At 33.6% G+C, this 21,777-nt stretch overlaps 2 protein-coding genes across 3 annotated transcripts; one reads left to right on the top strand and one right to left on the bottom strand.

Annotated features, from left to right (window-relative positions):
* Positions 1-328: 328 nt before the first annotated feature.
* LOC135124578 (G-protein coupled receptor dmsr-1-like) lies at positions 329-17,376 on the bottom strand. 2 transcript variants are annotated; one of them, XM_064049752.1, is made up of 5 exons: positions 17,297-17,364; positions 12,178-12,299; positions 3,679-4,274; positions 817-1,530; positions 329-755 (listed from the first exon to the last, which is right to left on the bottom strand). In XM_064049752.1, exons 3-5 carry the CDS (start codon positions 4,077-4,079, stop codon positions 722-724), a joined length of 1,149 nt encoding a protein of 382 aa, XP_063905822.1. In that variant the 5' UTR covers positions 4,080-4,274; positions 12,178-12,299; positions 17,297-17,364; the 3' UTR covers positions 329-721. The 2 variants fall into 2 exon arrangements, with proteins under 2 accessions (XP_063905822.1, XP_063905821.1); XM_064049751.1 differs by lacking the exon at positions 12,178-12,299 and having other exon boundaries at positions 17,297-17,376.
* Positions 17,332-21,439, top strand: LOC135124577 (G-protein coupled receptor dmsr-1-like). The gene is made up of 3 exons (XM_064049750.1): positions 17,332-17,391; positions 19,514-20,112; positions 20,643-21,439. Exons 2-3 carry the CDS (start codon positions 19,562-19,564, stop codon positions 21,322-21,324), a joined length of 1,233 nt encoding a protein of 410 aa, XP_063905820.1. The 5' UTR covers positions 17,332-17,391; positions 19,514-19,561; the 3' UTR covers positions 21,325-21,439.
* The last annotated feature ends 338 nt before the right edge of the window (positions 21,440-21,777 follow it).

Here is a 21,777-nt window from a genome sequence, read left to right as displayed (position 1 = left end):
TAAGACATGTGTTGAAATCAATCAGTTCTACTTTTTTTGTTTTGTTGGTTTATTCACTATGTGATTTTTTTTTCTCATTTTTGTCGGTGAGCAAAAATGTAGAGCGGACGTAGGTCCCTTAGAAACTTTTTTTTTTGTTTATGTTCTCCTTGAAGTCCAAACGCTGTCCTCAGTTATAAATAGCTATGGTAAAAATGTATCATTGTCTTGATTATTCGGTAGGTATATGCATCTGTGAACACATCTCATTCTTTTGTATCACAGTGAACAACAACTCGTTCTCTTTGACGTAATAAGACAACCTTGGCATTCGCTTTGAATTAACCACTTCGCATGCATTTCATGTTTATTATTTTATTTACACATAAGTTTACAAAGTATATTATTTCGTCTCAGGTAGCATAAATGCTTTAACCATTCCCGTATAGACGCTGCAATAAAAATACAAGTCAATCTAGGGCTCAATAAATAAAAATAAACTTGTATTTTTTCTACAACGTTAATATCCAACGTAAAACCACAAACGTCTTAATGTATATATACGGATTACGGAATAAACAAATCCAGGTTACCGCCACATTAAAAAAATATCTTGTCTAAACATATCCGAAAGTAAGGAAAACATCTCCCAGAATGAAACACCCCAACTCGGTCGCATTGTCCACCGATATTTTCATTACTTTCGCAAAACACTATCTTTCTCAAAGACGGAATAAATATCTCACACTTCCGTGGCACTCGTCCCGTTTCCTACCCTGAAACCGATACAAGACCAAAAAATGTCACATTTTTGCCTCAACTGTATCTTATACATACGTTGTGTGCGTCTCCAACGAGGGCGGCCACTTATTCAAAACCGCGTTCCTGCAGTTGTTCAAGCACAGAATCCTGTGCTTGAACAACTGCCCGAACGTGGCCCTAAACATCCTGTTCATGCAGCAGTACAGGATAAAATTGATGGCGCCGTTGATCAGCGCCAAAATGTCCATGATCTCCCCGTAAGACTGATAGCACTCCAGAAACAAGTCCTTCCCTTTGATCCCGATCAAAAGCCCGAAGATGCCCTGAGGGAACTCTGTTATCAGAAAGAGGAACAGCACCGCCACCAGCATCTTGGTGGTGCGATCTGCCCGCCTTTCCGATTTGGAAACTTTCCGTGTCACGTCCTTCTCGATTTCTTTGAGCGGGACGCAGTCGTAGCTGCGCAGATATTTGTTTCGCTTTTTGGCTTTGAAGAGGGTGTGGATGAGCCAGAAGCTGATGACGGTGAGGATGCAGCATGGGAGGAGCTTAATGAAGACGGCGTAGATCCAGAAATTGATCTTGAGCAGGGTCTTGTCCTCCTGGAATATCTTGTTCAAGTCGATGCGGTACAAGGTGACGGTTTCGTTGTTTTCTATGATGGGGTCTTCGGTGATGGTGGTCGTGATGTAGGTGGGAGCGCAGAGGATGGCGGGGAGGATGTAGCTGAGGGCGATGGCGAGAGTGCAGCGCCGCTCTGAACAAAGGATGGTGCTTTTTTGAGGGTACCTGAAAGTTGTTTGAAAACTTGCACTTTTCGTATTCTATGAACTATTAAACAACGAGAAAACACGACAATTAACGATTACCTAAACAATTCTTTAATAATAAATAAAAGACTAAAAAAAAAAACAGTTTTTGACTTGAGTTTCTTTAGGATCTGATTTTTGTCACTATTTTTGTGATCATCATAAGAGTACCGAGTACCTGCTTGTTTACCATAAACCGTGAAATATTGTCCATTTCCGCACTAAAGTCAGTTTTAACGCAAATAGTAAACGTTTCTGCGGGTTATTTATTGAAGTGTCATAATTAAGGTTTGTGGATACAGCGTAAGATAAATTTAACCCGTCAATCATTTCTCCAATAAGAATAACAAATTTTCAAACGCTTTTTTTATTCGGATTGATTTATCGAAGATAGATGAAATTCGTATCATTTATTTTCGAAGGAGTACACCTGCAAACGTTCAAAATAAAACTGTTTGAAGTCTGCCGGCGCCGAAAGAAAGACTGCTTATTTGAATGGAGTAGAGATAAAAAATTATTTTGTAATTTCATTTTGTAGTGTTCACCTATAGTGAAGTTTTAGCGGGGTGACTAGTTTTGCCACGGAATAAATTTAAAAATATACAAAATGAATATTTTTTCGTTCTATATAGAGTTGTTCATTACAAGTGAGACAGTTTTTGAGAAATTTTGTTATATGAATTACATATTTGATGTAAGTTTTGAATGTTGTTAAATATACAAATTAACACCGTTTTCTGAGAAAAGAAATGTACAACAGAGGTGAGTATTAGTCTTTTGTATTTAATATTTCTAAAACGTATATATTAGATTAGTTAACACATAACAGTAAATTTCTGAAAGTTTTTGATGACTACATTGTCTCGTATATTTAGCACTATAAGACTAATCACGACAAACTTACAAAAAAATGTAAGAAGCTGATTTTTTTTTAGTTTTTATGATGCGCATTTGTCACATAACGTACGTTTATGTAAAAATTCTCAACTACTCGTACTGTACATATGAAAACTGTACTGCAAAATGCAGCGCTAATTGAAAAAAAGCAAGTAGAGTTATTTATGGGCCGTTTGTTATTGAAATTCGAAAATGAAAAAATATTTAGGTAAAAGATACTTTAAAAAATAAACACGTCCGAATGAAAAAGCATTCTCGCTTTTTATTTAAAACCTCAGTACTGACGTTCTGTAAGATAGGACAGACTTGATTACACTGTTTTCAGATTTAATTATTGGTGAAAATACGGTTGCAGGACTAATTTGAGTAAAAGTTAGAACGCAGAATGTAAATTAGACACGTAAATATATTCTATTAATTAAATTGCTCAAGTCTGTTACAGATTTTATGGATGTGTATGAATTAAACTAATTAGTTCTTTGTGGAGGGTTTTCTTCATATTCAAATGTAGCCTCTGTGTGCTCTTTAGTAAAGTTCATTCCAACAAATATGCATATGGGTCACCCATTCCAGCCGAGAAAACATACTCATGTATATTTCAATTAATCAAGGTAAAATAAAAAACTTCCTGAATCATCGAACACATTAAAAACACGATCAAAAACAACCATGGATTTTTAATATTTTTTTCGTGTCAAATTATTGTCAATTTGCAAGTTAGACTTGAAAATGCAAACTTTCAAAAATCCATGGCTGTCTTTGATCATGTTTTTATTGGTCTCTCGGTATATTTTTGGAGATTGACCCTTATTAAATTGTATCATTACTGTGCTAAACCTTTAATGTTTTATTATTACCTATGTTTCTACGTTTTATAGACTTTTATATTTAATTTATTCTACAATTAAGATTTATTAATTCAAGATCAAAACATAGTTACTTCTTCTTACTTAAACATCTGACAATTTTTTCATATCAAAAAATACTACTTGTTGTAGAATAATTTATAGCTCATTTAAAAAAAGAAAAATGATAGTTTAGGCGAAAGACATAGTAAACACACTGGTAAATCAAAATTTTTCAACAAAGCATTACTTTGCGTTCAACTTACGCAAAAAAATATATCCATATGAAATTAAAAAAGCAAAAAATTAGTAGCTAAGAAACAAAAATCTGAGAGATCTACCTTTACACCAGAGTATAACAATGAAAAAAGTGTCAAAATGCGTACCCGATGGCCAAGTATCTCCAGATAGCCAACGTAAGAGTGAGACAGATGGATGTTGTATGCAGAAAATTCGTAATATCAACATGAAATAGCATATACACAGCTTCTGGGTAGGTAAAATCTTTGTACTTCCTGACGACCATATAGTAATAATATGCGTACGGAATATATTCTATCATGAGAACCATATCGGCTATCGCAAGGGCTGTTAATATTCGGTTAATCGGGAAACAGACCATGTCTTTCCTGGTCAGCACGGCAATGTTCAGTAAATTGGCAACCGTGCCAAATACACAGACCATAATCGCTAAATAAGGGTGATAGTCGTTGCCGTATTTCAAGGCGGCATTTCGTAAACTACCACCACAGTCCACATTTTTGTCTTGGGGTACGTTCCCGTCCATGCTTGCCAGGAATTGTCAAAAAAATTCCAGTTGGTTGCTGGTTAGATTGTGCGAATTGTTGCCGAAGAACTCATTTAAGGAGATGATGAGCTGTTGGAGTTTCGGATCGCTGGCCGTCAACATCGCAGATCTGTAGTGGCGAGTTTAAGGAATGAGCCGCGAGAGGGAGGTAAGCATGGTGATTGTGTACGATGCCTGCAAAAAAGAAAACATGATTTTATATATTTAAAAATATCAAACGGATGTGGCCACATGAAATAAATAGATTAAAAGCGAATAGCTCCATTCGAGTAAACATTTAATACGGAATTAAAAAATGTACGTTCAGTGATTATACTTTCGTCTTAGCATGAAAGACTTAATTACATTATTTTAACAGAAATTTACATTTTCACTACGTAATTTGGAATTAATTTGTACGGCCAAAGCGTCTGCGTTCTCCAAGTGTCTTATGATTACAGCAGCTTAATTAATGAATTTAATGCCTCAATGTGAAGGACCATTTAAAACGTGAAAATCTTCAGGTGTTTATTTCGAAAGACGCCCGTCTTATAAATAAAACATCGCATAATCCGTAAATTTACCACGACTTTGAGCGGTGTCCGCATTTATGCATTTCTCGATTGTTTATTCAAACTTTTATTTCGAGGATAATTTTGCTAATATTCCACAAAGCAAACAAACGCTGATAAATTTAGTTTTTATTGATATAAATAATTTTGTAATAATTTGGTGTTCCACGGCTTTTTAGGTTCCCACGCCTTATACCACTGTCTTCACAACAAAGATAAAGCAAAGATTTTATTACTCTAATCGCAAACAGAACACTCCCGAAAGGATTCATTAACAATCGAATTTATGAGCCGGACTCAACTTTGATCTGGATCTCACACGCATGGGTCTATCACCGGAATAAATATTTATAAATGGTCCGAAAATAACTAACATTTATATATAGAAACAGAGAGTGATAACTGGGGTTGTGGCATATAAGACGTCAGAAACGCAATTTAATTAGAATTTTAGAACTGAGAGTGAGAGAGTATATTAATGGTGCCTATCTAGAACTATACTGCAGAAATTTTAAGATTTTTACAAGTTTTTGTTTTTTTTTGGGGGGGAGGTGTAGATCTTTCTGTCACATTTTCATAAATAAACACCACAAAATTATGGTGCGCTGGAACATTTAGTTCACAATTTAGATCGTTTCAGCGTAAAAAGATGTACTAACAACTTCCTGGTCTAAGTGAATAATTTAGTTTATCTCTGTTTTAACAAAAATATTTCTTTTGGTACCAAACTCAGTGTTAACTTATTTTTTTCTTAGATTTAAATTTAAACAAAAAAGTAAAATATTTACAACTGTGACTCTCTTGTATAGCAAAATTGCTGCAGATGATAGACGACAAACAGAGACAGGAAATCGCTGAAAAAACTATCTGAAAACAAAATGATTACAAGAAAAAATATATTTAAGAAAAATCTAAAAACAGAAACGTTAACCAGCAAAATTTGATTTAATAGAACTCAGAATTAATTTTAGTTTAACCATAAAGATTCGCTTATAGAAAATGTTATCCTAAATATTATTACGTAATGTTTTTGAGTATAAAACACAAAACCATTAATTTGCCGGAAAGTGTACGAAACTGTAAAAATATTGCCGACGGTTTAGGTATGCGTATGAAAACACTAAGCGAATTTCGTGTTCACAGCTTTCACTTTTAGTTGTTAAAAAAACGTATGAAGATTTACGCCAAATATTTTTACTTGTTACTGAAAGCGTATATCTGTAAGCACCTCAAATCTTTTAATTTTGAGATAATTCGAATTACTAAGCTGAAATTAAACTAACCTATCCATCAGATTATAACTTGTCTGCCCACAAAATTACAAGCATTCCGAACACAACACGAAACTCTTTGAACATTGACCAGGACTACGTAGGTAATTACACTTTAAACACTATTGTTCACAACAATTAACATCATCAGCCTAATGTACCACAGTAGTAAAACAATCAACTTTAATTAAATTCAGTAGCATATTAGATCCACAAGGATTTTACCATTGATCCGGGAACCCAGTGCCTTGTGGAGTGGTCATTTGCTCAAATAATCTCATTTAAGTTAATCCTGGAGCAAATTTGGACAGAATGGGCTTAAATCCTTTATAGCTCCTGCGTACGGATCTTTTATTTTATGAAGCTGCTATTTTTCTGAAAATGTGCAAACTTTGATCGACGTCGCTTTAAACAGTCAATTTCAAGTCGACGAACGCCTGTTGTTCTGTATTTTGCATACTTATATAACTTCGAGATACCGTTTTTATGTAGTATAAGTTTGCTGCCATTCAGTGGGATAACTAATAAGCGTTGAGCTCCCTGAAAGATGTATCTTAATTTTTGAGGAAGCGATACATTTTATCATGAAACTAGTCTGTAAATGCATCTATGAACTTGTTTAACTCACTATCTGATTTATGTTCAAATTGTTTTAAATAAGTTCTTGATTTTTGTTCGGAAATTGTTGAAGTGTAGGTACTAATAAACTTGTTGATAAAACTAGCTTCCACCGCATACTGTCATCTCAACCAATGGAAAACGAAATCTAACACGATTTTAACATTCGCTTCACATTGCTTGTAAAATTTCACCAAAATCCCGGTTACCTCGGCCCATTAGCGTTCGATTCAAGGCAATTACTAAAAACATCAATCGAATAAATCTGTACTAAAACGACTTTAATAAATCTCTTCAAGGTACACGTGGGTGTTTAATAGTGACTTCGTTACGTGTGGACCGCGGTCAATCCTTATTGCTTCTTTGACGAAAAATCTCATCAGCCAAGAGTGGAACGATTTTATTCTGTACCTCACAAAGCGCCTTTTTTACGTCTTTGTAGATTTATCTTCGTGTTATAATTTGGTTTAAATCTCTCCATTAAGCCCAGTTCAATTTAGATCCGATGCAATTCGACTTCCTTCTTGTCACTACATTCTTACCAATTCCGTTCAGCCAGACTCACCGTCGGAATACAAAGTAATCAAGAAACGTGTTTGTTTATTTTCCCTTCCCGAAAAGAATTCTTTCGCGAAGGGAGGTGTAAGCAAGCTTGTTGAAAAATAACGCTTGGCTGACGATCGTGTAAAAATTGTTAGTACATGCGGGTGTTAGGAGATATCGCATAATTACGGGGAAAACGTTCTGCTATTTTCAGCACGCTGATGTTGTATTGATAAATGGTAACTAGAGGGTTATCTCGAGTGTTACAAGCGGATACAATGTGTGTAATACTCCAATTAAATTTCAGTGCGTAATAATAAATCTGTGTTTTACGGGCAAGTGTGCTGCAGGTCGGGTATTAAAGGAATAATTCTGAATAAAAAAGTCGAACAGGTTACACAAAAGCACAAGCAAAATTTGAATATTGTACCTATGAATAATAATTGGGTGAGTTGAGACCGATAAAAAATTTTTATTCAATAATGTGTTCTGCGAGCTTTTATGACGAACACATTTTTGCAATTTTTGAGCTGAGCTAGCCGTCGCGTTGACGTGTTATTAGTATTTTCCGCCTCGGAGTAACGTAATCAAAATTCAGTCTGATTAATTATGCATTTTTTTACACAAGAGAAACCTTAATCCAACGAGAATGACATGTCCTTATCGCTTATTGGATATGTGCTCTTCTACGAAAAGCCAATGAAGTAAATGTCAGATGCGAATAATGCCTTATTGATTCTATAAATGTGTAATAGCAGGGTGTCATTTTACATGAAGGGAGAGTTAATTGCGGATAAATTGAAGTATTGAATTTCTGACGAAAAAATGTTTAAGCAGAAAATTAAATTCGAAGATTTAGTATTTACTACTTGGTTCGTTTTTAGTTTAGAAAAATCGCGAAAGTGAGATGTATTTTTCAGTAATCATTACCTACTCAAGGAAGTGTTTCTTGAATAAGAATTTTTCTATGGTAACTTATATACAGAATATTTTATAAGGAATTATAGTGTACAGTATTGTGCAATAAAAATGCGTAAAAATTCTGTAGCCGGTTTCAATATTATTTTATTAATGACTTTTTATTGCTTAGCAACACATTTATTAATTTGTTCATAAAAGTGAGGATTATTACAAATAGATAAAAACATAATTATCCGATCGCTGCGGTAAACATATGTCTGATTTAACTGATTTGAAAACAGGTGTGTGGAACTTTACGGCACTCAACTATATTTTACTCGATTCTTGTGTAAATATAATTTAACATGTTCTTATGACCAACAGTAAAAATTTGAATTTTTTTTTAATGTATTATTTTTTTGGATACTTATTTCTTAAAATTATGCCTTGTGATAGTATATTGTAGATTTAAAGGTTAACATGTTTTTTTTTCTTAAGGATAGAGTTTGTATTCGAGCCAAAAGTGTGCTTTTAATCACATAATAACACATTGACTTGTGCATATCCTACAAGCATGAATTTAATTTAAGGCGGCGTTGAAGGAATCGGAAGTCCATATAATAATAATAGAAGTGTAGTTTCATATTCAGTTGATTTATTAATGGCACATTTCTGAAAGTTAAAACTGTTTTATTGGTAATAATTTGTGCCATTTCCATCCATTGGTGGCATATTGTTAGCTATAAAAACGTGAATTTTTAAAGAGATGACTGTTAGTAATTACGCGGCAGAACTTTTTCATTTTATAACAAATTTTAAAATAATTATAGAACGCATACTGAAAATGTTTCCATTAAAATTGGAATATGGAAATTTCCAGACGTTTTATTACTTTTTGCAGCAACTAATTTCTCTAGGCCGAACATCAATCACGTGTATGGTTTTATAGAGAATAAAGATTATTTTTGTTTTTTTACTGTCCACGAAGTGATTAATATCACGCTTATATTCGAAAAACATAACGACTCATATGTAAAATTTCAACTCTAACTTTAATTGCTATTTTGGACGGACCGCTTGATTTGACATTATTGTATTTTACTGAATTGAAGAAAACTAATAAATCGAGTTTGTTCTTTCCTTTTTTCAAGAATTGAAATTGTAGATGTTTTTGTTAAAGAATCAGATATTGTATTGTTTACATGTCGTCACGAAACGTCCTCAACCTCACTTTCCAGATGTCGTCAACCCTAAACGACAATCAGGTCTTTAAGAGAAAGTAATAATCAAGAAAAATTTGGCCAAACTCCAACAGTTTGTCGTCATTGACAGCGAACAAAAATGAACAGAAAACGAATTCTTGAATCACGAACAAAACATCGATTTACATAATAGTCAAGATGGTAAATTCAACGACGAAGGCGATTTGAGCAAAGACCAAGAAAACTACACCAACAAACAGATGACTCTCAGCCTCAGCATCGAATTACAAGAATTGACAAAGAAACTAGCCATCAAGGAACATCTAGCAAGGCTAATTACAACCAATACTCAACATTTGGTAGATTATAAAGCGATGGCAGAAAACGAAGATAAAATATTAACGCTGGAAAAAGAGAAGAACGAGTTGCTTCAGCAGCTGAAGAACGCTCAAGGGTCGTCAACGAAGGTTTCGAAACAGAGAAGGAAAAGAGTACAGGATCTTGAAAGTCAGATTCAAGATTTGAATAAAAAAGTTCAAGAACAAGCGCCCAAAGAGAAAGACGTCACTAAGATAAATCAGTTGAAGAACGAGATCCTACAGATGAAACAAACTCGCGTTAAACTAATACGAAAAATGCGAGAAGAGTCGGAGAGATTCAGAACATGGAAGATGCAAAGAGAACGAGAATTAGCGAAGCTGAAGCAACAGGACAGGAACGATGGTCGATGCTAAATTCGCCTTGAAGAGTTTGTTGAAGCAGCAACAAAGATAATGACCAATTTCGCAAAATTTTGCAAAAAAAAAATTATAACACTATGACCAATCTAAACCAGCATCGAAAAAAAAAAGAAAATTCTGTGATTTTTCGAAAATTCTTCACCTACTTACACCAAATATGTACAAATACGAAACAATTATTTGCTAAGAACTGATTCCAGCGTGTTTGAAAAGAATGCTTCTGTTTCAGTAAATGTAGCACTGTATCGGCTTGAAGACTGTTGTAACATGAAAGTCAAATGATTGGAAAGACTTCAAAAAAATGAGTTAAGTTTTTGTCATAAAGACAAAAGTCTCAAATGTTCCTTCAGCACTAGGTAATAATAATCTGAAGTACACAAATTGAGCGGTTTTGGACACTGTGCAAGGAAGAGTACAAAAAGAAACAAGTCCACCAAAAATATAAGTAAATTTAAAAGGATATCTAATAAAATTATCAAAGATCTTACTAAAAATTCAGGAAAACAAACATATTATGGAGAGTGTTTGGAAAAAACTTCCGGCTACAGCTTACCTGCCGGTCAGGTGATGACTTTAAATGTGATTAGTTTTTAAAGGTGACTTAGTACTTTATAACAGTTAATATAACACCACTGTTACAGCTCGTTAAATATTTCATTAAAAAATTGGTCGAAAGATATTTCGACAGAGGTTCCCTCGTCCTTGAAGAATAATCCGACAGCACTTTAAAAAAAATATAAAGTAGGATTTTAAGATTTTCGTTTTGAAATAACACCCCCGCAGCTCCTGCAACGTACGGACAATGTAAAATATCTTTCAGCACTAGGTAATATCAATCTGAAGCTCAAGGGTTTATTTATATTTATACATCGAAAGAATGTCACGTAGAAATTAGTTTGATTTGGATGAGTTATCTTCTCAAAACAGAGGATTAAATTTATTAATTAAGCCACAGTCGAACAAAATGTTCTGAATATTATAATTCTTATTTTATAATTATTAAATAAAGACGTGCGATGGACTCGATTGCTATACTACCTTAGCTTACGCTCGAGAAGTAAAAATAAAATATTCAAATGTACGGAAATTAACCGGATATCCCTTATAATGGTCTTTTAACGGTTTTTAAAGTGTGTATTTTTTCATTTATATATATCACTACAGAGAAAAAATTATTATGTTCTCAGGATTTCAAACACAAATAAGCGAATCGCGTCTGATCAAGTCAATAGGATCTTGGTACATTATTTATGCAAGACGTCCTGCATTAGTTAAAAAAAAATAGCTTCCGCTGGGGAAGTAAACAAGGAGATTACTGAATCAGAGGAAATATTACATCTTAGAGAGTAATTTTTATAAAAACCATATGAAATTTGAGAGTGATTGCAGTATAACATTAAAACCTAACATTAGTAGTTTTCCAGAATTTTAGGAAAATCACAAACCGTTTCTGAAACAAGCGAAATTAGTAGCTAATTTTAAATTCAATTTTTATAAAAAAGATACAATAAAAGTAAGTAAAACGTCATTAACTGTACTAATAACTAACATAAAAAAGCCTGGATTTCCGGCCAAAGTTTCGCGGTTTAAATTGTTATTAAATTTTCAATCTAAAGGAGATTATATACAACTTTAAACCTACAAAAGTGTCAAAAATTTTTGTTTTAGCAATTTAAAAATTACCAAGATCAGTTGTTTATTAGTAACTGCTGTTGAATTCTGTGCAGTTATTGTTTTTTGAGGTTGCGAAAGTTATCAACTTCCGGATTTATGTGGGTATATATTTCATTAACTGTGTACAAAAATTTTGATGAAAGATTACAATTTACGAAGGTTACTCACGAAAAAAGAAATTCTTGCAAACAATGCAAAATCCATTTAATACCGGAAATGATGAACGTCGCTTATATTTTTCATCCAATATGGTTTTGTTTGTGGCTAAACTAAACACAAATTTAACCCACAGGTATTGTTACTGACACAGTATTTACAGCGCTCACAATATCGACTAGCTATCATTCATCAATCACTTTGATTATGAAAATATTAGGTAACTATTAGCACCCTACGGTTGTTTACTGTACTAAACACGAGCATTATATTTTGTTGACTCTGTCTGCATTAGTTATAATAATAAAAAACTATATCAACTTTTAATATCACATAAATAAATAATAAAATTAACGTCAATCTCTCACCGTTTCTATTTTAATAATAATACATAAATGTGATTATCTCAGATCTTCACTCACCTCAAGCCTCCGCCATTCCCTTTTCATAAACAAGTAATTACGCGAGTTATAGCAGCGCAATCAACAGGTATTTACAGACTTATGAAAGCTCCGGTGCTTAAAGTGCGAATTCTGTGAAAATACTAACAAAACGGCGTCGCGACGGTTATTTTAAATGCGACTGACGCGCATGTGCTGGATTTTTCTGATTTATTATTATGTGTATACTGATAATCCGAATAATTAACAAGGGTAGTTAAAATAAGTACGTTTGCAGGACTGTTCAAGTTACGCTTCAATGCTTCAAATACAATTTTTACGAGTTCTTCGAGAAAAACGGGAAAAACTTTTAATGCAATCCTGCCCCACTTGTTCTTTGTAAACTTTGCTCAGTAAAGTTAGTTTATAATTTTATTTCAACAAAGCACAAAAATCGATACAGGCTACAGGCAGCATTAAACATGTATCCCTACTTTAATTTAATTTTTTGCATTGTATTAGTAAGAGTTTTTTCTCATTTATTCTGCAGGAAATAACTCCCTTATTAATTGAGATACTTTGGCAAGCGGTAAAAGCTAAATTTACTGAAAAAAAAAATAATTCCAGGGAAAGAATTTGATCTGAACTTAGGTTGTTTTTGGATTATGGAATGCGAAAAACAAAAAAGAACTTCCGACAAATTTAATTCGCAAAGTATAAATACTTAAAATCGTATTACATTTAAATCAATAATGGTAGAACGCGATGCCCCGTCTGCCTTTTTCGCTATGGTAATCACCGTAAACAACCGCTCGACGTTATTTAATTCAGTTAACTTCGTGACTATGGCAATTTCGCAAACGACTCAAATCTGTGTTCTTCTGGAAAATGTTTCGTCAGTGCGGCATCCCAACGACCACGAAGCCAAACGCAACACGGTAAGTCCTGCATTTATTCTAAAACCATAATTCGGAGAGATGTTTCGCGTATTCCTGTGACAATACTCGATAATCTTTCTGATTATCCTCCCATAAATATGGGCCCGTGCAATAAAATTCGCATTATTGGCATTCCGATAACGCCTATATGAAAGTTGTAAATAAAGTTTAATAATCCCCTTTCTAATTTTGAATTATTTGTAGAGTGCGCGCAAAATTGCGCCTTTAATATGAATTGTAAAAGTTGGATTAATTGTTGCAGAGGACACGGAATTAAGCGGCAGCGTGTAGAGGTGAAGCGAAACGTAGAGCGAATTGTCGCAAAGGAAAATACCCAAAAACTTCCCCCATGTGATTTGTTAACTCGGAAATTCGCCCTGGATGAGGCATAATCAAGTATGAAATTGTGTCGTTCGTTAGCTCGCGAATTACAAAAGATTTATCTGTTCGTGTCAGAAAGGAAAAAGTTTGTCGACGAAGGTTTACACAGAAATTTAGGTTTTTACGACGAGGTTTATGATTGATCGGGTTTTATTTTTGAAACTTGAAACTATGTTTATTGATTGCTTGATGAAGGTTTCATCTGCCTTCAAAGCAGCGGGGGCTTAAAAGGTCCATTAAGGCTTTTATTTTGTGTAGGAATAACGTAAAGAAAGATGGTTCCAAGAAGTCTTGAAGACGTCGAATAATTTTCATTGCAAGGAACTAAAAACGGCCGGAAGTACTTTTATAAACGATATTTGAGAGTACTAAACAGAAAACCAATAGCATCAAAAGAAATATGATCATGGTTTTTGGCAGGATGGGCAGATCTTATATTACATGTTTTAACCCCGAAACTAAACTGCTGGTTGAAGTTTTGTGTCGTAAAGTTATAGTACACGTGTCTTTCTCGGGAAATGTCGTAAAACGTGGTTTCTGAGGCCATAAAGAAATTATCTTTATCTCTCATTTTTGGAAAGGGCCAAAAATTGAATAAAGACACAGAAATCCAAAATAAATAAATAAGGATATGAGTTGCCTATAGTGTAAAATTTAAATTCTAGTAATAAAAATGTAGCATGTTCGAAAAATTTATACCTATCAAGTGACACAGCACAGGTGTTTATAAATTATTTAGCACCTGCACAATTTTAAAACATCTCCCCAGAATTGAGTGAATTTAAGGATTAATTTAAGGAATGTAATCCCGCAAACACCTGGAACACCTACACAAGTTACAATTTTAACCGATTTGGAACAAGCATCGAGAGATGATGTCCACTAAAGATTTACGTGTTGTTCTCGTTTAAATGCTCCAACTCATGTAAAGAGCTAATTTCCACAATGTTGGTATTCTTCCAGAGAGCTTTAATTAAAAGCTGATAAAATTCAGCACGCTCATTGAAAGACATTTCTGATATACCTAAATGAAACAAAATGGCTCCTAATTAAAAGAAATTCTAAAGCGAACTAACGTGCGTATTCTACGCAAAGGGATGTTTTAATATGCTTGTTAAGTTTTAATCAGCAAAAAATAATTCCATGAAATATCTTTATCCCTGCAAAATGAACGTTTCAGTGGAAATAACTGATATTATTTCGAGCTATAATTTAGACCTAAATGAAGGCGTAATTTTCTAAAAAAAACACAAATACAATAACTGAATGCGAATCAATGTTAGGCCTGAACACATCTGAATATTTGAATAACAAGATACAAAAAAGTGTGTATTTTTTACCACAATATCTGCTTCGTTCTTCAAGGATTTGCGTGGTTTGGCCAAGTCTAGACATTTTAAATGTTTAGCATAGAAAGGAACCGTTTCAAACAAGGAATTTTAAGTATCTGCGTGTCGTTGTAAAAATGAAACGGGCACATACTTTGACAATTTTAAATAAATGAAAACAGAATTTTAGTTGTTGATTTTACAATAAAATTGATGAAATTAAATGTTGCTAGTCCGCATTGTGTAAAATATGTAATCAGAATCCTTTAACTACAAAAAATATTTTTGTTGGCATATTTTATTACAACGGTTTTAATTATTTCACTGTTAAAAATAAATCCAGAATACTGTTCATTACGTTCGGGGAACATATCGCACTGTGAGAGCAATACTCACGTAACTCAAAACCAATGTGTTTTGAGTAATGGTGATTTAAAATTCTCAAGTTCGTATATATTATTTGTATCTTAAATACCAAAGGTTTCGAAATACATTATAGTCGTATTGTCAATCTATTATTAATCGTGTTTTTATTCCTTTAGAGTAGAACCTTCTACTCGTTATAGAAAACAAGAAATTTTGACTTACGTGACTATTGCACTGCTACACCATATCAAATATTTTGGCTTGCGTGTTAATAAATTTAAGACAAGAGCAAACTAGCAACACATTGTAATGAAAAAAATATAACAAAACACAAAACGATCACAGTATTAATTCATTTAACATCTACACTGACGGGCAAAAAAAACCGGCCACCCTGAAAAATTTCGCAAAACCACTTTAAAACTTAATTTAACTAGTGATCGTTATTTTATTAAAGAATCATTCACTATTGACACATGTTGTACAAATTAGCACAAAAAAGAAGACAATTAAACGCAGAATTAAATTTAATTTAACGAAATAACAGAAATAGATCAAGTACGATATTTTCTTAAAAAAAAAAACAATAAAGGAGGCTGTTGTTGTAAATAGTGTTTTTCATCATTTGATTATAAGTTTGGCAATTAATAAACGTTTTCACGCGAAAATAATTCCGTAAACTCTTACAGACGTCTTTCAAAGTGTCGCTCTGTTTCTGTTATTTTGTTAAATTAAATTTAATTCTGCGTTTAATTGGCTTCTTTTTTTTGCTGATTTATACCTTATATGTCAATAGTGAATGATTCTTTAATAAAATAACGATCACTAGTTAAATTAATAATTTTTAAAGCTTCGTTTTGCGAAATTTTTCAGGGTGGCCGTTTTTTTTTGCCGGTCAGTGTACTGTGGCTAAATTGTTATAAAATGTGTTATAATTGTATTTAATTCGTTTTTTATACATAATTGGTATTTTTTTACGTATTGCTAAAAGACCTTCATAAATATTGTTTAATCATTTTCATTTAAGTCTGATGCCGCCGTTGTCGTGATGTTCGGGAATTGATTGACTATTATTTCCTGATATACTTCCTTTATATACGAAGTTAGAAAATTCCATCGGAATTTTTGACAAATTTTAATTTTTTTATTTCGCTCTAATTAACTTTCCTAGCTTTCCTATTCAAAGAAAAATTGATTTCCATGTTTTCGGTCAATTCTTAACTATGTCAGAAGACATTGTGCATTTGTTGTGTTCAATTTGTACCTAAATTAGTAGGAGTATCAGATTATCAACATCGACTGAAATCTCATAGCTTCATAGCTTACGTGCATTTCACTTTAGTTTTGAGATACGGCAGTCTTGAATTAAGTGCACGCGTAGTGTTCGGAAATGCAATACTAACATTTTGATGAATTTGAGCATTACGCAACTATTAAAAACCATTTATACTTACATATACTAAAACTACATTAACTTTTTTATGCATTAATGATAAATTTAAGAATTCGGCAAATTTTGACTTACGTGAGTATTGCTCTCACAGTGCGATATATTGTGTTCGGCGGATTTCAACGAAAAACAATAATAATGGTGTTCATAAAATTTCAAAGAAATGAAACGAATTGTTTCCGATAAATAGAATATCAATTAGACAGATCGGTCCTGGCATTTTTTCTTTGTAATTGTAATTTCGACATTCTTCCAGTCGAAATCTGAATAACGAGCAATAAATTCGATTAAACAAGGAGAACTCGTGGCCTTAAAAAACAAAATTTATTAAGCGCAATAAATACAGACGTCCGACGATTACTTCCCACCATAAATTATGATTTATTTATTTTTACACATGTATCCCTAATATAGATACCTAGATAACATTTGTTTCGCAAATTAACGATAAGAATGACGTGATAAATATGAGCACAATATTTAACAGTGACGTCGTTGCTTGATTAATTTACCACGTTAAATACATCGGAGACAAAGAAAATGCAAATTTACCGTAAAAATTCCAAAAAGAAATAAAAGCGAAAATTTGCCGGCACATGCGCTTCGAATTCGTTAAAACATCGCTGCACAACTCTAATTTATTAGTATGTCAATAGCTTTTGACGTGAGAACTGTGTTTCCAAGAAAAGAACAAATACCTGTTGAATTTCGTGTCGCCGAAACAAAGTTTTTATCACTTGCCACGCACTGCACCAACAGTAGCTGAGTTCGAAGATGTAACGCTTCCATGAAGGTAATAACAATCTGATGTTTGCTTTTTGATTAACGATTATTGCTTTACGATTGTAATGGGAAGTTTATTAGGTGGAACATTTATTTGCATGAGGAATATAAGAGGCGGTTGTGACGCATTGTGGAGGTAGATTAAGCGCTTAACGAAAAATAATAGCCGCAGTTAGGTTTTGTTGGTTGTCCCGGCGCATCCACCAAATTTATGTTTATTATTTTTTGAAGAAATAGTGGTTTAAGTGGTTTCATTTTGACGCTATAGTGTTCATGATGATTATCGGGATGTTTTATTTTTATCTTTATTATATTTTACCAATAGATACTTTTATTAAAAATGTAGTCTATACGGTTTCACCTAACATTTATCAAATTTGTACATATCTTATGTTCATTTTTTTTCATCTTAATTTTTGTGTCATTGCTTTCTACTTGAATCATTTTCAACTTTGTTTTTATTTTGTTAAAAAAAATGTTGCGCAAAAATGTAAAATATGTGCTATTTAGAGTTGTGTTCACTTGCACTTCAATTAATATGAGCAATTAGCTAAACCAAAGTAGCAGCTATTTTTTACTAAAATATCGTTTATTTTCCGAATTTACGCTAGGGTTTATCTGATTAAGGGCTAAATAATAGGTCTCTCGTTTCCATCTGGCTGTCTGTTCATCTGATCATCCCCATCAGTAATTTCAAATCATCATCTCAAAGTATTGTACTTATAATAAAATGCTATTTAAATTTTACAAAATATAAGCATTATTTTTTTATATTATGTAAACAATTCTGAAGAATAAAATAATAAATAAAAATTGTGATTCGCTTGATATACGTTTGGGAGATCCATGCTTAGCTATATTGTAAATTTAAATGTTTATTTTAGACATTGAAACGAAGAAGCTCTTACAGTTTCGATATTTTTTCATTCGAAATCTGAATTATAAGCAAAACATTCGAATAAACGAAAACTCTTGGCCTTAAAAAAACAAAATTTATTGAGCGCAATAAACACAGATGTCCGACGATTACTTCCCACCACAAATTATGATTTATTTATTTTTACATTGTGGTTTATGTATTCGCCTTGAATTTTTAACTTGCCCATCCAGATTTTTGGAAAAAATCAAAATTATATAACACTTTATAACTTAAGTTAGAAACTACAAAACCGAGTGCTCTGAAATTTTGCAAAAATTTTAGGGTTATCATAAGCACGATAAATCGTTAATCAAAATGTATTAATTATATTATTTTATTTATCCCCTCGAAAGATTTGATGATGTCATGTCAACATTTTACTGGATAAATGTAAACAATATTTATGAGTCTGCACTTGTGGTTTATTTATATTTTTTACAATTGCTTAAACAGGCTGAAATTAATGAATGAAACACTTAATTGTCAAATCAAGCAGGGCTCACCCCTTTTTTTTGAGAATACAATATTGTTATCATTAGTATCACACTGCACATCACTTACTTGAAACCCAGGTACGTATAGCACACTTTTTCACATGTCTTTATTTTAACATATAAAAGTTATCAGCATTTTTTTACTACTCGTAAATATTGCGCAGATTTTATTTTTATTGTTTATTGTATAAAAAACTATGTTAATCGAAATCAACATATTCATATACTCCAAAAAATTGGTGACGTCATCTCTTTAAGTGTAGGATTTTTTTTTAATATTTTTTCTAATTATATCAGGCCAATTTTTCCTAACTTGTAAACCGTAAATTTTGGTTACACAACGATCGTATTTTCCATTAATCGGTCTACTAATTCGGATATATTTAATAGAATCACGAACGGACAGACTGTCGGAAGATGGACAGATTAACGGAAATAAAAGAACTACACCTTAGTATGAGTAGCGAAACGTCGAGAAAACATAAAATTAGATATTCATCAAAATGACTAATGCAGCATTTCCTTAGCTCATGATTGGGAAGAAAAAATTGGCAATTATCAGTAAAAAATATACTCGATGTGTTCGTTGTTAACGCTTTTTACACTTTACACAATAACAGCTCGCTAAATACCCTGTTTCTTTATTCAGCACATGCTTTCTTACCTAAAAATTTTCCCCATCAATTTAAAGGAATTAAGAACTTGTTTCCCCTGTTCAGATGTGACACCGGCACACTTTTCGCCATCTTAATGAACAACAAACAAAAATGGCCTTGGTGGTGTCAAACAACACAAAACTAAGGAAATTGATCGCTTACATAAGCGCATCCTTCCACAATGACACCTACAACTTAACGGAAACCCAAAAACAGCTTTTAGAAAATTACCTCAACAGGTTGACGGAACGCATCGGAGGCGACAATTTTCCGGAAACCATTCACACCGACGTCGATTGCGGCGCCGGGTTAGAAGACGTTGCTGAAATCTACGCGAAGAATTACCATCCCTACTTTGCCACCGCCGTCTGCCTATTTGGAATCGTTGCCAACCTTTGTAACATTGCAGTATTGACGAGAAAAGACATGATTTCGACGCCCATCAACCGCATTTTGACGGCTCTTGCAGTGGCTGATGCTCTAGTGATGGTCGAATACATTCCTTACACGTATTACTACTACGTAGTGTTGGCTAAGAAGATGGACTTTCCGTATTCGGGGGCTGTTTATATTTTGTTTCATACTCATTTCACTCAGGTGCTGCATACTACTTCTGTGTGTCTCAATCTCACGCTGGCTATTTGGAGATACTTGGCTTTAGGGTAAGACATTATGGACACGTAAAAATAATATTATTGTTTGTTCAAAGTTACGAGTTAAATAAACTCGTTCTAAATTGCACCTAGTTATTTGAGTGTGGATGTATACTTTGGATTCGTAGATACTTGAGTAAACAGAAAAAGATTTTATGATAACAACGCGTCGCGGTTCTCTTGAGTTTTATTGCTGGTGGTTTTAAGCATGAAGGCATTAAAATTATTTATTTTTTAACTTGTCGTAGTCAGCTGAATTCCCATAGTGTGCTATTTATGAAGACTTCCACGTTTGTGTTTTCTCTTTTTTTTTTGTATTACGATTTATTTTTGCTTTGTGTCAGCTTTCATTTATGTTCCTTCGATAAGTATTAGATCCCTTGAAATGTACTAAATGGAACTTGATTAAAACAATACCTGACATCATTACAGACTCTCCCACTCGTAACATTGATTCCGTCCACCCGGAAATAAAATAAATAACATTTAATTTCAGATTTCTGTCCACTGTTATTTCGTAATAAAGCTGTTTCTTTCAGATATCCGGAAAGAATTCACACCCTCTGCTCCGATTCCCGCTGTACGCTAAGCATCGTTCTCAGTTACTTCCTTCCCGTCGTCCTTTGTATTCCCACTTACGTCACCCTCACCATAGCGACGCGAGAAATCACTGAAAACCAGACCCTCTTCATCCTCTACCACACCGATCTTCACGATATGTTCAAGACCGACAACACCCTCTTGAAGATCAACTTCTGGATCTACGCCGTCCTGCTGAAGCTGCTGCCGTGCGCCATCCTCACCGTGATCATCTCGTGGCTCATTCGCGCCTTTTTCAAAGCGAAGAAGAGGAGACTAAAGCTTCAAAGCTATAACGACATCGACAACAAGAATAAAACAACAAAGACGAAGCGAAGGGCAGACAGAACGACGAAAATGTTGGTCGCCGTGTTGTTACTGTTCCTTCTCACTGAGTTCCCGCAGGGGATTTTCGCTCTTTTGATCGGAATCAAGGGAAAAGATCTGTTTCTGGAATGCTATCAGCTGTACGGGGAAATAATGGACATTTTGGCGCTGATAAACGGAGCGATTAATTTTATTCTATATTGTTCGATGAGTCGCAGGTTTAGAACAATGTTCGGACAGTTATTTAAAATAAGGGTGTTGGGATTGCTAACGCCCCCACCGCCGCCGTCGGATATCCACACGACGTGCGTTTAAAGCTATATCTATCTATACGTGAAGCATTCAATTTGTTGTATTCAATATTTAAGTCATTCGAAAAAAAATTCTAGGGTTTTACTGAAACCTCTAGGAAGATTCCATTTTGGTAAACGTGTCAAGTTTTCTGGCAAGGATTTGAGGTCTTTCTTATAAAATCTTCGAACTTCAATTTTTGAAATTTTTAACTTTTCAAGATTAAATATTAGTAAAACTGTCGGGATCCTGTACTTTTAAATATTATTATTAAATATTTCAGACTCCCAAAATGAGTTTTTTTTCACTTATTTAAAGTTTTCAATTATTATTTACGAGTAACAATTTGGATATTGCACCTTGGTCGGTGAGCAGAAAGCATTTCCCTCGCAATTTTGGAGCTACGTGGGGGTTGTTTAAAAATAGTACGTTGGGGAGGCTGATGTCCATACCAGAGTCGGATATCCACACGATGAA

The sequence above is a fragment of the Zophobas morio genome, unplaced genomic scaffold, assembly GCF_036711695.1.
Source record: "Zophobas morio isolate AGI-343-1 ecotype UQ-CSIRO unplaced genomic scaffold, CSIRO_AGI_Zmor_V1 ptg000007l, whole genome shotgun sequence".
Classification (NCBI taxonomy): Eukaryota; Metazoa; Arthropoda; class Insecta; order Coleoptera; family Tenebrionidae; genus Zophobas; species Zophobas morio.
This window is presented reverse-complemented; position numbering and strand designations above follow the sequence as displayed.

What these genes read in the sequence shown, in the direction of transcription:
- LOC135124578 (XM_064049751.1), bottom strand. Translation starts at nt 4,079, where the DNA reads ATGGACGGGAACGTACCCCAAGACAAAAATGTGGACTGTGGTGGTAGT. An exon ending in TGGAGATACTTGGCCATCGG is followed by an intron (nt 1,531 to 3,678) that starts GTACGCATTTTG and finishes AACAACTTTCAG; the next exon opens with GTACCCTCAAAAAAGCACCA. An exon ending in TCGTTGGAGACGCACACAAC is followed by an intron (nt 756 to 816) that starts GTATGTATAAGA and finishes TATCGGTTTCAG; the next exon opens with GGTAGGAAACGGGACGAGTG.
- LOC135124577 (XM_064049750.1), top strand. Translation starts at nt 19,562, where the DNA reads ATGGCCTTGGTGGTGTCAAACAACACAAAACTAAGGAAATTGATCGCT. An exon ending in TGGAGATACTTGGCTTTAGG is followed by an intron (nt 20,113 to 20,642) that starts GTAAGACATTAT and finishes TGTTTCTTTCAG; the next exon opens with ATATCCGGAAAGAATTCACA.